Source organism: Xylocopa sonorina, chromosome 3, assembly GCF_050948175.1.
Source record: "Xylocopa sonorina isolate GNS202 chromosome 3, iyXylSono1_principal, whole genome shotgun sequence".
Classification (NCBI taxonomy): Eukaryota; Metazoa; Arthropoda; class Insecta; order Hymenoptera; family Apidae; genus Xylocopa; species Xylocopa sonorina.
The window spans coordinates 8,090,777-8,108,884 of NC_135195.1; the positions used below are offsets into that span (position 1 = coordinate 8,090,777).

The 18,108-nt window shown below is 43.0% G+C and overlaps 1 protein-coding gene across 9 annotated transcripts in view; it reads right to left on the reverse strand.

Moving 5' to 3' along the window:
- Positions 1-18,108, reverse strand: part of Slo2 (slowpoke 2) — a 150,331-nt gene that overhangs the window by 23,310 nt on the left and 108,913 nt on the right. For all 9 annotated transcript variants that reach the window (XM_076892431.1, XM_076892425.1, XM_076892424.1 and 6 more), the window contains 4 exons: positions 11,671-11,750; positions 10,386-10,485; positions 8,974-9,172; positions 873-947 (listed from right to left, as the gene is read on the reverse strand). In XM_076892431.1, coding sequence (XP_076748546.1) covers positions 873-947; positions 8,974-9,172; positions 10,386-10,485; positions 11,671-11,750 — 454 coding nt within the window. The remainder of the gene's footprint in view (positions 1-872; positions 948-8,973; positions 9,173-10,385; positions 10,486-11,670; positions 11,751-18,108) is intronic.

The following is an 18,108-nucleotide window of genomic DNA, read 5'->3' on the forward strand; positions in this document are numbered from 1 at the left end:
TGATTTTTGCTGCAGATCGAATCTCATTGACATTAATAATTACTAAATAAGATCATAATAATATAGTATGTGCCATAAATTATTGACTTCACTACTTAAAACTGACAACATTCGATTGAGACAGACAGAGAGCTATAGTTAATTAAACAATTTTTATATCAGTGTTACGTAAAATGCTAGCGAGAACGAACGTGAACGGTGCCAACATCTAATCGAACGCAACAAGTTTCTTCTATCGATTAAAATCAGCAAACCGCGTTACAATCGTTTAGCTCGACGTACCTTGGAGAAATGGAATACCCGCGTCTCTGTGTACGTATGTATATATATATATTGACACTGTATATTCAACGAAGTCAAAGCAAAGCAACAAGTTCCGTACTCTTTCGGTGTGGAGGCTCGTTAATGGAATCGAGGCAGCCTGGTCGTACTATAGATCGGTCAAATAAAGGTTCAGATATTGCGTGCTCGAGGAACGTAAAACGCGCAGATTTCTATCGGTTTACCGGATGGAATGGAACTCAGAAGGAATCACACGGTTAATATAAGTCGTTCTATCGTTGCTCACGGATTCTGAACGGTTCGACGACATTTCCTTTCATTTTTCTTACCAGTCTCTCTGCCTTAATGAACCGTTTTATATCTTTGCCCGCTGGCTTCGTACAAACGGTTGGAGAACTCCGACAGGCGAGTCGTTTAGCGACCTTTGTCATATGTCTTGATTAAATTTTTCAAATGTCACACGTCACTGTCGTTCTCGCGAGGTTATTCGTCGCTCGATGGAACGGTAAACGAGGGCATTGAGATTGATCGAGGGGGAAAAGAAAAGAGGAGAAAGTAGAACTAGAAGATTTGAACAATGAATGACTCACCGTAATGGTGAACGGGATGGTGTTGACCAGCTCCAGGATGAAGTGGAAAGAGAGAAGCTGCTGCCAGACGTTTCCCTGTGAACATGACGAGGACAGCTCAACAAACCCAGCGACAATTTTTAGAAATATGCAGAGTGCACTGAAACGTTCCATGTACAACACCGACGCGCAGCCGTCCTGCAATTTCTAAGCTCGCATGCACGCGACTAGTCGCGCGCGTTTCAACGAATCCCGAAGTGTTCCTCTAAATCAACAGGTGCTCTGTTAATTACCGAAAACCAATTTGATACTCACGCCAGATTTGCGAGAGAGCTCGCGAACTGGCTCGCACGGGTAAATATTATTTAAACCGTTACACAAATATCGTAATTGCGTTTAGCGGTTGCATTTAGCGGGCTGATTTCGCCCCTTTGTACCCTTAAACGTGCCACGCTGTCCGTCGATTAAACGCAAGTGAAAAATTGAAGATTTCAAGCGGACAGTAATTACAAATGCAATTGTTGCTCCGTTACACCGTTTAATCATATTCAACCGAAACTCGTTACATAGAGGAGAAACGAACCAATTCGTATGTGGCTATTTATATGTACATTTAATTAAATTTGTATCGCTTAATTAAACGTACTAATAATTACTGCAATCAATGATCAAACGAATCCTTATTGTTCAAGTTAAATTCACCACGTAGAGAAGCAATTAATGTTGCGTGTACCCCGTTCTGCTGGCAAACTCGACAGTCGTTAACGATATCGAATGGTTATGTCAGAGATTGAGAAAAGTGTTGCCGATTGGAAACACTGAATCATCGAGTATGTACGATATTCGGTTATAAACAGTGGTCAACCGCAATTAATTCGTTGAACCTTCGTAAAAGCGTTTTAGGTAAGCCGTGGTTTAATTAGAACAAATGGGATTCACCGCCATGTGAAACCAATAAATCACTCTCGCGCATCGTCGCGAGCATGCATCTTTTAACGTGACTCGTGAAGGTAGGTACACCTGCTCGCAGCTCGACGCTAATCTGGAGGACCGCGTATCCTGCAGGGTTTTCAGCGCCACGGCACTTGCTGACGTGTTCCCAGGGGATAAATCAATGTTTCAATGTACGTAATCTTGGGGAAGTTTCAAGAGGCTCTCGAGGAACCGTCCTCGACAAAAATCCGCCTCGACTCGAAAAATATCCCAATTAAAAGCCTGTACTTATTTCCAGCGTTATCATTTCTTCGAGTCGGTAATTAACTGGAGTAGTTCGTCCAGAAGGATTTCATCTCCGAATTACCGAACGCGTGGCGGCGTTTGGAAGTATCCTTCGTTTATATTGTTTGCTGCTGCTCGAAGGAATACTAAGATCCGTACGGTAATGCGAAATTTATTACCGCCACGCCATCGTAAAACTCTGAGTTGAAATAATTTAATAGAAGATACGATTCGCGTAGGACTTTATGCTCGCTGCAACGCCTCGCCTGGAAACTCGAGCGTGAAGCGGAGGGAAATTTTACGGGAACGCGATCCGTTGAACCGAAAGTTTCTGTGGATGAACTTGCCCGCGAATCCACCGTCTGAAAACGTCTCTATCCTCCCGCCAGGTAAACGTACATTTCTCGAGTTCCATTAAGTTTGTCAATCAATTTAATGAAATTAATAAACTCAGGGAAAAGTAGGTAGCAACGATCACTGCTTGAAAATCAACTGAAATTACCTGAAGTTGTTAACTGAGACTTTTCGATTAATCGTATAAAATTTTATTATACAATTATACAAAATTCTCGAATACATAAAAAGGGAATGCACGTATAGATGACGAAGGATCGGAGAAGGAACGAAGATTTATTTTATTTTCGAAAAAAATCTCTCAACACCCTCGAGGTTCTCTTCTTCCGCGAACTAACGAGCAAGTATAACGATCAAAGAAACAATCAGGACGATGACATCTGATTCTGTATTCTGAAATTCGCGGCGAACGAGGGATTTTATTGCCGTAGACACCCCTTCACGTTCCTTACAAGCGATATTACATTTGAAGGAGGTTGAAAACGCGACCTACTCGAGACGTTTGTGCAGCAACGACCCCTTCCCTTCGTGGATTATCGCTCTCCACGTGCAGTAATCCTGTAACTGGTTATTCGCGGACTGAAAGCTGGGATACGAAGGTATTAGCGATTCTGTTGGCACACGTTAATCGAAATTCTACGTTTTGTACTTCAGCGTTCATATATGCTGTACTAAAACGAGGTATAATTGCCGAGGGAAGCGACGTGTTCAGAATTCCGTTCAAATTTCTGACTGCGCTCCGGCTATTAATAGGAAAAATATTTTTAATTTAGGGTCTGCTGGGTGTATATATAGATGAAAGATATTTTCTAGTAGTCGATAACCAACTGATAAAATTAGAACGAGATAGCTAAGTTTGGATGATATGTACGACGCTCGAAAGCTTGTGAAAGCTTAAAAATCTAGTGACGGTGCTCGTACACCATAATCGCGATTATTGATGTTCTCAGAGATTTACAAACATCGAACAGATGCAATTTTTGCGGTGAAAAGGAAGAAACCGTCCAACGACATCGAATGAAGTACCTTTTTAAGGGCTGCTTACCAGAATTATTATTTCGTCGAACGCTATCACGGATGAAGATCACTCTTTTCAGAATGTACCGACGAAGAACTGGTGAAACGAGTTGTATTTCCTCTGACGACTGCACGGTTGAAGTTGCTGAATTTTTGACGGTATAAAATTTATTACAAACAATGGAGGGGTTCTTGAATAGGTTCCTAGGGAGTTGGTTCCATTCAGGGACCCAGTATTGTTCTTTTAATTATCGTTCGTTGTGTACGTGAGGAAATCGGGAAGTATTTAAAGAACTGGGGCAGTTCATTTTAAGAAAATATCCGTCGCGTTTGGATTTGTATGATAATTGATATTGCTTCTCGTTTTGCAAGTGAACTCTAAGCTGTAAATGCAGTGAACTATACATTTATCAACGAAGTTAATCGCGTAAATGTTTTTTCGCTATCTTTAGAAGCAAATATCGGTTCTGATGCTAAAGGAATAAAATCGCCACTTGTATTCTTCTGCATACGTCTATCAGTCTAGGTACCCAACAATAAATTAGCGAAATGTAATCAATAGTTCAGCAGTTCATCCGATACTGTATTTCCACTCTCATAGAAACGAGCATAATGTCGTTAACACAATTAATTTACGTCACGGACAGTAAAAGACAGATTAGGAAATTGTGGGTGATTAATTCGATTTATGGAATTGTATCCTTCTATGCCCAGCGTCGCATTAATGGGATTAAATTTTAACGAGTGCCCAGTTAATTAATATCCACAATCTCTTGGTGAATTTTAGCCAAATTGGTTTATCTGAGATACTAATTAATTACAGTCCTCGCCTCGTAAAACTCGGTCCCAAAACTTTCCAATGAATATCGCAATCCATAAATCTCCAACCCCAACGTCATCGATTACCCGCGGAGAGTTACATCGCGGTATATTAAATAGATATCCCGCGCAGCGAACTTCCTCCGCAAACATGTCTATCATCGTGCCGTAAAATCTCCTAAAGTCCCTTAAGTAACGAACCCGATGAATCGAGGATGACGGATGAAGACGTATGCATGTAAACGGCAAAGACAGGGGCGCGCGTTGGTTTCCGTTACGGTAACCTATTCAACCATCATTAACCGTGAACCGGAATTAGATTTTCCCCAGCCACGGGGAGTGGGCTAGAAGCGCGTTTACCAAACCTGTACAAACCACCCGGACGCGATGTTCCAACTAGGTATTCGGTGGTGCGCGTACCTCCGAGCCGAATATCCGAGAACTCGATGCCACTTCGAGTATCGAAACCTCGAACGGGTGCACCCCCTTCGCGACTTCCAAGTGGAATCGAAAGCCGTGGAATGGCGTAATTGCGCGTAATCCTGTTTTCTGGCGAACCGTCCCGGTTAATTCGACTGTGCGTCACGATGAGGCTAGTCGTGAAAATCAGAGGCGCGCTGGTCGCCTTCTCCTACTTTTTTAAAAGGCAACAGGAAAACCGTGAGATGTTATTGCTACTGATTTCCACCATTTGAAACTATCTATCGCGTTATTTTTAAATTGCAATAAGCTGTAAATAGTTGAAATCAGAGAAAAGATGTGTATCGACTTATTTCTGGCGAGTTTTATTTCGAGCTTCTACTTTCGGAATATACTGTACTGTTAATTCAATTAGTTATGGCGGTCTTTTTACACGTAGATACAGTCGCCAGATAATAAATATCCAGCCCGTTCGAAAGAACAGTATTTATTTCGATGCCTTCGTTTCTAGTGACCAAGTGAAGCATTCTCTACCAGTAACAGAGTTTATTACTCAACCATGAAATCCACCAGAGAAAGCCATGAAATTCGCCAAATTTCCACCGCTGACCAACTAGATATCGAAGGCACTTAAATTTCAACGGGCTGCCAGATGTCTGCATTTTATGTGCCTCATCATGGAGCACAAAGTTCGCAACATTTGTCACCGTTTGGAATCGCCTGTCCATAAAACGGGAGCGTTAAAAGGCATCAAAGACTGACGGACGGTATCGACCGAATACGGTACCATAAAGGACCGGACAGACGTTAGCGAGTAAACCCCTAACTGCGACAATAACAGCGGGTGATAACAATGACTGCGATATAACAATGACAGCAACAGTACAACGCCAGCGGTACCATTAAAAACGCTGCTAAACCGTGAAAACGAAAGGAAACGATACCAGGAACAAGAAACAAGCTGAAATACGGGGGCGAGAGAAGTATAATGGAGGCAATAAAAAAAACGACTGATTCCCTAATCTCGTGAACGCCGTTTTACACACCAATGACGCGCGAACAATTTCCTGAATCCTGTTCAGGTTTTATGGCACACGATCAATCAGGGAAGTCCGCATGCATTTGCATACCAAACTTCAAATATTTAAGAAGACACAAGGATCTAAATATTTCACGATAATTAATCCATTCGTTTGCCAATATTATAAAGACATTCGAGTGAACTATGACACGTGCGAATTTTTGCGACAGCCTAGGTCGCGTCGTCGGATGGACGACGCCCACGGTTGGGGGGTTGTTCCGAAATTTTACAATGGTCGCGCAACGGGTACTCTGCAGCCCCGATTATCACGCTTCACGCGATATCAACGTGGCGTTATCGAGTTCGTCGGTTGTTACAACGTGACGAATCGGGTCGCCAGAATGCTCGATTAGCGAATGGCGTGCCACACCAACGCTACACGCCGCTGGCCAATCTTATCGGGGTGGTCCGCGCGTGCGGAGCAACCGGTTCGTTAAAATCTGACGCCGCTGAACGATCATTTCACGGGTGCCGAGGTGGGTGGCTATATTTACGATTTTCCTAAATCCGTATAATTTTCTAATCTTGTTCGTTCTGCTTTATGAGCATCAGTTATGCAGTTACCGTGCTCTTATCGAGGGAACGCGTGGGGCTTGAACACGGATTTCGATACAGTCTAACATTATCCTAACTACGCGCACGGATACAATGTAACTAGGTGCTGTTTCTCTGAAACATTGTGGTCAGTTGATAGTTTAGCGAGCAGGTCTACTTTCAGTTTCGAATAGAATTTGATAAAAACAGACGTTGATCTTATCGTCGAGTTAAGTCGAGGGTGGGAAAAAGTGGTAGAAATTCAATGGTACAAGAAGTTTCAACTTCTCGTTATCGCAGCTTTTCTCTCGGCTCGATGATACGTATAACCTAGATCTAAAAGGTGGAATTCTCTATTTTTTTTTTTTATATCAGAATTGCACAATGGTATCGAATGTTTCTAACTGTAATAGAAGGGTATTTAAACGATTTACTCTATCACGTACATGCATCTCGAACGTTATATGAATAATTTAGTTTCTTCTGCAATTAAAATACCGTGGATTACCGTAGTTATCCACGGGAGAATAGAATTTACTTTTAAAACTGGTTCACAGGGAAAATGATGTTTAACAATTTTTTAGCCGCACTCCCATTATTTAACTTGAATTATAGAAATCAAAACGACGTTATCGAGATGTACGAGTGACAAGGCTAATAGATCAACGAAACGAACTTAGCTTTCTCGAAATTGTTCGCAACTGCGCAGAAACTTACTAACTGATATAAATTGCGTGACGTATTCTATTTTTATCCGTGCAATCGAAGAAAAATTGATATTATCAACCACGTACCAGTTCTATAAATTTTCCGATCTCTATCCGGTTCCATATTAGATGTATATAGTTTCTGAAGCATTGTTCAGTGTAATCCTCAGTTAAAAAAAGAAAATTATGTTACCTTCGATACAGATATAAAAATATTCGAATTCCCCGATTTTGTTCCTCACTGTCAGAAATGAGATTGGAATTTAGGTTGGAACTATGTAGGACGAACCACCGTCGCGTCCCGTTCGTAAGTCTTCCAGTGATTTCCCGGTTTACTTTTGAAGCGAAATGAGGAAAACTTTTTCAAATAGAAGCGGTCGTGTTTTGCGACCACCGCGCGGAAGTTGGCGAAATTTTTTATTGAACCCGCGAAATTGCATTGGTTTTATATTTCGCGGACACCGTGCCTAAACTTCCGCCCGCATTTCGCACGCGTTCGTGTCCACTGTCGCGTCAATTCATTTATTTATTTCCAGACATGACAGTCTGTTCTTAATTTGTCGATTTATGATCGATCCGGACGAAACTGCAGAACGACGAGGAAGCTGGACAGAAAGCAGCGGAAGCGTTTAAACGTCGCATGAATATGGAGCTATAAAAAAATGAAAATCGTACAAATTAATAATTACACATAAATAAACACACGTGTGGCTAATATTAAACAAATTCTAGACAAGATACGTATGAATATACTGCACAACGATTATCCTACTGCTTCCACTTGAGATTCATATTACACTCGTGTCAAACTGCAACATTGAAACATTAGAGACAACACAGTCAATCGACGAATAATTCGCAAACTCCGAAGAGAGTCTCGTTGATCCAACAGAATACTTTCTGCTTGATAACGAGGATATTAATTTAACGAATCCACGGGCGCTTTTTGCGTCACTCGACAGAAAACTCTCTCCGCGCGAAACGAGCTTCATCGAGGGCAAAGCTTTCTGCGAATTTTCGACGGATGCACCGTGTAAAAAAATTATAATCCACGCAGCGCGCGACACAGTAGGAGAGGCTGGCCTCTTTGAAGCCTGAAAATTGGCAGAAAAGCTTCGGTTATCCAGCGAACTAACTTTCTGACCCTCTTACGTATGTGCATGCACGCATCTGGGCCACTCGGGACCAATGAACCGAAGGGTCTCTCCGTTTCGTTTCGTTCAGTTTGTTCAGCTGGCGGAACGTCCGCCGATTAGGCGAGTACAACCATGCAGAAGCGTAGAATCATGTAAAAAATAGTATGGAACACGTACGCAGATGTACAGACAGCGAGAAAGACACAGAGATAGAAACGACCAAAAGTGAAATGCACGTCGAAGAATATACAAAAGCTAGACCTTACTCAGCGCGAAACAACTCGTTGCTTTATTGCCGCACAGGAGAGTCAGGGAAAAAATTGAATTTCGCATGGCTATGGTATATTTCGCTGGTATACGACTCGTCACGTGCTCGTTTAGAAATTTTACATCTCCCAGGACCCGTTCTATTGCTTCGTTACGAATATTTGTTCTAAGTTTTTTGAAATTTCATACGCGACACAGCTTTCGTTGAACAGTTATTTTTTATATTCGTAACATTTAAGAAAACATGCGAAATGCGTATAAATATTTTTATTTTTTTCAAGAAACTAAACGAGTACCATTTATCGCTGTGCACCAACTTCCACCCTCTTCAAAGGGTGAAATCGTCTGCATCAAGATCGCATCGATACGATGTTACTTGTTACTAAAATTTGCCATTTTTATCATTACGCGAAGAAACATTGAATAAAGTACACGGTCGTTGTTTCATTCGATGGTTCCCGGGTACGTGCGGCAATGGTGGAACGATGTGTTCCGTGCGAGCGGCCGCGTGTCCCGTAATCGAGTATTACGCGTGAAATCAAATTTCCTGAGAATGAAAGGATGCGTACCTTGTAACCCAGATAGGCGAGCAGCAGCGCTTCCGTAAGTGATACTATTGCAAGGATCACCTGGACGACCCACAATTCCAAGGGCCTTCTCACCCATAAAATCGCGTCCCAGTTGATGGTCGGGTGCTCTTGAAATTCCTCCTCGGTGAGGTTCTGGGACGCGAGGAACTCGGTTTTGTTGCCGGGCGTGCAACCGTAACTGGAAAAAGGGATTTTCGTTTTTCTCTATTCTCAAAGTGTTCAGCAAAGTCCACGTGGACAAAGCAAATTTTTTAAAAGCGTGCGCCGCGCAACAGATCCCCGTAATGGCCACGGGGACATTTTTAAAACCGCACGGCTAAGCCGCGTCGGCTGGAAAGCTGATTAATGGACGGCACGATTATGTCCGACCGACGACGGCGAATAAAGTTTGGCGGATCGCGGCTTAAACGCGCCAGTTGTAGTTTCACCGATGGATTTTAATTGACGACGAGATGGAAAGGTTTACATTCCGTGTGCCCGCGGACACGAGGAGTTGGAAATGGTTCTTTGAAGCGCGGTTATTAGTTTACGAGCCACATCGGTGAATAAGCCCAAGTAATTCGGATTTGTAATTCAGAGGAGGAATATTGATCAATTTAAATATCAACTCTTTCGTATGCATAATAAAAACTATTAATTCAATTGGGCATCTAAATAGTCGCGTCAAAGTCTCCCGCGCGATTCCTCGGTCGCAATCTTTACCTTAATTTTATTCGATGCCTTCATAACTTTAACTATGTGGCAATTGAAAAAGGTACGAGTAATTTGTATATGGATAAATATACTATGAAAGTAATACTTGAGAGAGGAATAGATATCGCTGAAAGGGGATGATCCGGTGGGAGACGAATAGTTCGCAGTGAGCGAAGAAGGAAGGAACAAAGAACGTAAGGGAAGACAGGATTGCACTGTCGTTCAAAGACTGAAAAATAAAAACGAACATGGAAATGTATCGCGCGCGAGGGGACGGTAATTTGGAAAATATAAAAGGCAGGGAGATAACGTGGGAGCAAAGTGGAGTCTACACGACGGGAGTACGGGAATCCTTAAGGACAGTTAGAGACTCGCGGGAAACCGCAATATCGTTTCAACCGCGATGTCTTATCTCGGTTTTATTTTCAGCCGCTATGATTATTCTAGAAAATATCGTAAATTTCCACGAACGGCGGAATCGCCAAGTCCAAATGACTTCTTTCATCTCCGACTGGAACATCTACCGCGTTGTACCGCGATCGTGAAATATTCCCAACGAAACGAACAGGAACCGTTGTTACAGCCTAACGTTTTATCGATATTTTTTGTTTTTCCTCGCTAAATATTCACCTAAAATATTACTTCCAGATACGATTAAGAATCCAACATCTTTCAAACGACAATATACCAAAACTCACCATGCCGCGTACGTTGGATCGTTGTCGGTGATGACTCTGAATATGTATAAGAAGCATGTTAGTAGCTTGAAGAACAAGTTAGCCAATCGTATCCTCAAACCTGAAACAAAAACATCAGGCAAACGATTTAAAAAGCCACTCAACCGATCGTACCTTCAAATTTCGTGGGTGCTAATTTCGCTTAAATTTCCGAGACGTATCCCCGTCGAATGCTTTTGAAAGGCAAACCTACGTCGACAATGTTTCTCAAACGAATTTGTCACGGTTAAAAGGTTATCGATAGCCGACGATCTCGAGCGAGGCTGGTTTTAATCGTTTTCTCGTAACGTTCCAAAATACGGCGAGGCATCGATCTTCCGGTGGACGCGCGGTCAGATGCAAAACGGTGGATACGCAAGGGGATCGAGGCAACGGTATCGGCACGGTATCCGTTATCGGCTGGTGCCAGCAGGTTCAAAAGATTATGTCTCGCCGTCAGACATCTACGTGGCCAGTCGTGTCACGCTGCCACGGCGTCCACGAAATTACGTTTCTGGCATGCAACGAGAAACACGTCTTCGAAAGGAATTTCTGCCGCCGTGGACTCTTTCGCGATCAAAAGCCCGGCGATCCTTTTGAGCGCGTCACGCTCAGGTCAAAGAATCTCTCGCGACAGTCGTCGAGTGTTCATTTTGTGGACACGATAGAATTTCTCGTGTGAACGAGAAACGGTATGCAGGGTATCTGAACGCGTGAATGAAGAACGGAGTTTGTTTGCCGATATATCTAATAAATACGATAATTTAATAAATACGAGTTCGAGTTTTGGGCGAGGGAATAAATGGCAAAATTGTTTCGCGTACGTGTGCGAAGAGAAACGGGGAAATTTGCGTAAATAATAAAGGCCAGGCTATTTCCTCGAAGGTGAAACGATAAAGTAACATGATTTACGACATGACATTGACACAATGGATATAGTCGTGTGCAGTAACGTAACGCGAAAATCTGACGTTAGATCGAAATGTCTATTTAAAACAACGAGAGCGTACTTCGTCTGCAAAGGTGTACACTGGTGTATAAAATTTCATTCGAAATTGATCATCGACGTGTAGAGCTAGTTAACATTCTTACGATACGTATGAAACAGGTTTCATTTTATTTGCAATTCAATTCATTCGCAGAATTTCCATTTACGCGCGTGCAATTAATCAATGGCATATCGTAAAGTTGCTTAATAAATGTTTAGATCGTGTGTCTCGATCAGCGAAACATCTGATTTAAATAAAACATTTATCGGCGTACTCACTCGAACGTTGGTTCTTGATGAAGTACAGCTGTAGGCGTTCCTTGAACGTGTTCTCGTTCACGTAATATTCGACACGAACTCTGCAAACAGAAAAGGAACATCGCGGTTATTATCTGATGTGCCGTACGTTAAGTAAATCCGGTTATTAAAAACAAATCCGGCGTTGTATACGGTATCGAGATTGAAAAATTTCCAATTTCCTGTCTGCCAAATATCGTAAGCTCCGAATTATCAATGCAGCTTTCGTTTTAATTTGCGTGCCATTATTATTGATCTAAAAGTAAAATTATACTTTGCGGCACTCGTACAGAAATTTGTCACATGACAAACTTGACACAGTTCCTGGAACAATTCCACGAAAGCTGCTAACATTACATTATAAAGAATTATAAAGAAACGAACGTCTTTACATCTCATCAATCCATACGCGTCGAAGAATGTCTTCCCTAAATTCATTTCGCACTCTTCCGAAATGAGAACACTTTCTACTCCTCGAAATTGATTGGTCGAAGTATATTTTACGAACACCATTCTCCTAATAACCCAACCAATTCGTACAACAGCGATCGATCTCCCCGAGAGTTGCGACTTCGATTCAACCTCTCCGGCCAGGTCTGCTAATCACCAGTCGAAGGATCATCGAACAGAATCGGGAACAATCGCAGTTCACGGAACGCGTTCGCGCCGGAAGCCCCCACGAGACACGCTGGTATTCTCATTAGTAACTAACGGTTCTCCCATTACCGTCCGATATTTCGAGCCGCGTTTCGCATTATTATTGCACCCGCGACCCTCCATCCGATCCCGTGTCGTACGATCGATCGCCTCGTTGCTCGTACCCCTATCAGCTATTTTTGTCGCTCGTGCGACGCGTCTCGCCTTCTCGTCGAGAATAGCGAGCGATGCCATCGAGTCGTCGTCGTCGTCACAGACGGTCTATCGTAGTACGCGATCGTTTCGAGTTGTTGAACCGGTTCTTTGACCCAGATCGCGGGTCAGAATCGAACGCGATCCACGCTCGCGCGGAACCCTTCCGTCGATCGGGGGATGATCGCCACGCGCGCAGCTCTTTGTGTCTGCAGAGTCGCGCTGCGGGAAACCGTGGCTGCGCTTTTTCGCGCAATCGACCGAGCGACGATGAGAAAAATACTCGATGCTTTGGATGGCGTACAGTCTACTCTTTTTAATCCTTCCCAGTGGGTCTCGTTCGTGGGTTAGAGCGTAAAAATACCGGACTTGCCGAGGTGTTTTGACCTTTTCAGTGATAGAAGACAGTACAGCAGTAGACGTTGTAGCTGTGTTCTCTTTTAGGTCAACGACAGAGTCACGTTCCGCTGTTTTCGTAGCGTCGCATCGGAAATGAATGGAGTGATAGTATTTCAATCACATTGCCCCTCCTAATCGATAACTGTACCCGCAAGATGGGGTTCAATCTATCGCGATTGACACTTCGGTGTTTCCTTCGTTGTTGCGCGTTTCGAATTTTTATCATTCGAGTTATTCTTCTTCACTTTGGCTGTTTTTGTTACAATTCGAATAATTACTCAATTCTGAACTGATATGTTATCATATCTCGGGGGATGATAAAATAGAATACGATGCCTAATAAATTTGCCAGATAAGGGTTGCTAAACTATCAGATGTATAAATATATTCAGCTTTATTCGATTCCATAACAATCGTTCGACTCCACTAATTACATTCGCGATGTATAGTACAGGTTGAATAATTCATTAGACGCTCGCATCGAAACAGCCTCTCCCTCGGCTAAACTCACTATTCACAGAATTATGCAGATAGTACCAACTACACCGTTAACCATCCACAATCGCCATCGAATCTAGGCACGTGCCAGCATCCTTTCGTCCCACACGTTTTTACCCCGTTCAAACGTCGATGCGTACAATATTCCAGCAAAGAGTATCGTATGTACGAATAGATATGTACGAGCGACAGTAAGGATGCGAACGCAATGATGAACGAGAGGGGAATCGAGCGAACGGATGTGTTGCGCGATTGACGAACAGCAGGCGAGAAAGCGCGAAATTGGGGTGAGAAATGGAACGAATGGATGAAGAGGAATATATCGACGGATACGCGTGATTGGAAGTGATAAAGTATTTGCTACGGTGCATTTTATACAGCCAATACATTCGATGTTAACTTTTCGCCCGTATCGAAGACCAACTAAGATGGCACGTGTACAGGTTCTCTCAAATTTAAAGACAATTGTAGAAACGATTTAATTACGGATGATTTGAAATCAATTATCCCCTCTGTATTACGTTTCCTTCAGAAAAAAGTTTCCTTCATGACACTAAAGTCCACGTCATTCGCCACTCCCATGACGTACACGACCGCTTCGTTCGCATCGAAAGCGTCTCTTTCACGACGTGGTCGTGAAAATTGCTTCTGAAAGAATTCCATGGACGGTCTCGTTAATTTCTAAGACAAACAATTTTCAGCTCGAGCCAATTACCGCGAGTTGGGAAGTTCAGGGAGGACGTCGAGAATCTGGATCAGAATAGGCTGAGGTACGATCGTCCGAGGGTTAATCAACACCCGTTTTTGTTCGGAAGCGTAAAGTGCAAGCGTCAAGACAGGCCACGCCATATCCCAGACTAATTACAGCGAGAGCTGTCGATAAGATCTGTTATGCTCGCGGAGGGACGGGCGTGTCAAACGACACGAGGTACGCTTGTACATGTACGCTGGGAAATGTAGACGCGGACACGAGCGCGAAATCGGAACGAGAACACTGGTTCGCGTGCACCTTTGTGCCCGAAACTTTCAGTCAAATTACGTCGCGCGATGCATCCGACAGGCGAACGAAACCCGATTAGTCGATCGTAAGTGATTTCGCCACACAGAGAAGTCGATATAACTCTTTCAGCCGCACAAATGGACGCACACGGAGGCCAAAGAACGTTTCACCGTCACCGTGGAAAATAATAGTAGTCAAATTTTCTCTGGCGATTATTTTTATATCGGATTTTCGAAAATTCCCAAATCAAAGGTTCCCGAATTTATCTTCCCTTCCGAACTTCCGATTCGATTATGAAGTAAAAGCGACGCACGAATTGCAACGCTATACTCGGAAGAATGTTTAATGGTGCCAGCGGGCCTGTGATCGATATCCCCCTGTTCATATTTTCAGGCCTCCGGACGCATATTTCTCCGTTTGCCACTGGTCGCGTTTTGCTTGATTTATCGAGCTAACCAATGGCGAGTTTTTGCTCGCGGGACGGATGAGGACCTTGATAGAACGATGAAGATAACGTTTCACCGGTGACGGCGTAAAAGTGGGAATAATTTGTTTGTTAGGTAGATCGGTCATTTCTTTCCCTTTCGTCGGAACGTGAATAACGAGAACCGTGGCTTGATGAATTTATGTCAACGATCGATGTCGAGAGATTTGATCGTCCGCGTGGACTTTATGAAAGTTATTTGTTTGTGACGTTTCTGTATTAAATTCGTGCGACTTCGACACGAATCGACTGTCGCATCAAACGACGACGTGGCTCGTCAAAATGGTTAAACGACTGGCATCGAGTCGCGAGGTATTTCGTCAGGAAAGGGTTAAAATGCAAAGAGCCCCTGAACGCTAAAAATGTGCAGTTACTTTGTATGCAGCTCGGTGGTAATCACGCGTGACCTTTTAATGACAGCAACTATGAACTTTGCAATGGGTAAACCGAGAAGCAACGATCATCTAAACGCGACGCTCCACTCGCTCGAGATCTGTCTGTCGATATTTAATTAAAATGTAACTACAGAGTTTAGAACGTTGACGTTGCCTGCATAATTGGAGAGTTCCGAATCGATTCGAAACCGATAGGATCAATTTGTACGCGTAGATGAATTCCAAAGCCTGATACAAATCGTCGACCAAATCAGTCCACCTTAAACTTTAAATTGAAACATTTGAAATTATGGATACACCTCTTCTTCACCTCTTACCTTTTGTCAGCGCATGGATATTTGATTATTAAAATCGTCTCTGGAAAAAGGTAAATTCTTTCATTGTATATATGCAAAGTTCTTGTTTAAAATTAAATATATACTGTAAATTAAATCTATAACAGTGACAAGTCTTGTACTCATCGCGTCAGACTGTTCGATGAAATTGTCGAAAAGAGAAACTCTTTCAGCAATGTATGCATACAGAAGAGATCTACAGAAAGAAGAAAACGCGTGTACAAATTTAAATTTGTACGCGAGATAAGTTTCGGTATTAAAAACTATAAAGGACGTTGGCTGACGTGGCGTACACTAATATCACTAATACCAGGAAGCAAAAACTATGCAGCGAAGAAGAGTAATCTCCAAAGTGTAGCGCGAAAGAGCGTATATTAGTAGGTGCAGAATCACAACAATCAAAGGAAAGGGGAAACTTTTTCGTTTCAACGAAATTAATGACTGCGCTTCCGTTTCGGTAGTTGCTAAAAGGTCTATTCGCAGTAACGAGTTCTGGGAACTCTTTCCCCAAGTTTCGCGCACTGTCCGTGTCTCACGGCGCGTTTCCATCGAATGAGATTTCCACCGCGTTCATTTAAACGACATCGAATAAATAAGTCGACCTTTTGACAATAGTCTTTGAATATTAATCGCTTTCAATTCTACGATTAAACGTGAAGTAATATGTACAATTTGAATCGAGGTTACTTATATGTATCGAAACTCAATGGTGGCTAGCGGACTCATCAGTAAGACTGCCAAAATGGCGGAGTCGCGCCTTAGACATGGAGATTGTGGGCACAGATCATATATTCCATTCTATGAAAACGGAGACGGAAATAAGTGCTTTCAGGAAATTGTATTGCGCGTGTTTAAGATTGGAAGATCACCACATCCTTAATACCAAATCCTTACGTTGTTGCATGATTATAAAATGTTATTTATCGCAATTCTTTCTTAAACTTTTGAACACAAACGTGTGTATCCTCAATTTCACTGGCATAAAATATCGCAAAACGTTCCCGAAATTTGCCTGTTTCGAAGAGAAATTTCAGCGAAGCCCAAGGATATACCGGCTCGAGGAAACGATAATCATTTCTATTCGTCAACATCAACGCCAACCAGCATCGCCTAACCAGATAACGTTTATGATATACGCGGGCGTATCATCCGCTTTCGTTTCGGCGGGAACCGTGGCTGACCACGTAATGGATTTTCCACTCGGGGAAGGAAATACTCGTCCGGCAGCGGAATTGTACCTCGTTACTTGGACCAGAAACGCCACTCGCAGCAATCTATATAAATTGAGGGGAACGCTCTCGACCCCCGTCCATTCTCTTCTTCTTCCTGCTTCGGGCTGCTCCCCGTTTGTCACCGCTTGTTTGCCTCTATACCGTCCGGACCGATCGACGCTGCTAACTTCACAGACGCGACGAGTGGCACACCCTTCGAGCTCCAGACGGAAGTTCGAACGTCGAGCCACGTAAAATGAATTCCTCCCTGCAAGATGTTTGCCGAGCGTCGGTGAAATTAACCTTCTTGTTGATTGAACTTTGCCACTTTTATGATTCGCGTTCAGTTTCAGTTCGCGATGGCAAAGCAAACGCTTTCCAGTTGAATCGTTTCTGCCGAATTTCAACGATCGCAATGCGTAACTCTTGCTTCAGAAGAAGTTTATTTAATCATACGATTCGTGCGTCTTTTTCTGGCTCTTCAGCGACACTTTCGCTCGCGCAACGTGCACGTTGATTTAATTAAACTTTCGAAGACATTCGATAAACTCGCGGAACTCTTCTTCCGATCAACTCTCGATCGAGAGTATCGTTCCGCCTACGGGTTAGCGATGACGAGGAAGACAAAAAAACTTCAAAGCGACTGACCAAAAAAGTTAATTGCTTGCCAGTCACACGCGAAACGTTTTAATCCTGGTAATAGCTTTGCCTGCGTGAGCGTGCCGTGGACCTTGTCAACGTAGATCCGACGTGTTCCTCGATGGGGCAATTTATATTTATACGGCACAAAGGAACTTTCAGTTCTACTTTCGAATACCCGAACGTAAGTACAATTCTGCAAAGAAAGTTTGAACGCGTTGAAGAAGCTACTTGCTCTACTTCCCGAGCCGCTGAGGAGTTCTGAATTGGTTTAACAATTGGATCACATCTATTCTGTAGGTCGAATCGAGAGCCACCTGACTTGTTGGCTCTAGAGTGCGTGTTTGTATACTGCTCCCGTTTTTGCTATAAACGTACTTCACTCGATAAAAGGAATGACAAAACTAACGATTCGAACGTCCAAAGGTAATCATAACGATCAACGGTAATTCATAAACGAAATTCTTCGCGGAATAAAATAAATTTTCTGCTAAAATTCAACGCGCTTTTCAAGCCACGCTTAAAGCACGACAGTCCTATTATTCAGCTTCGTTGGCATCTATTCGACGGCGAAATATTCGGAACATCGTTTTCATTAGTCTTTGGACTC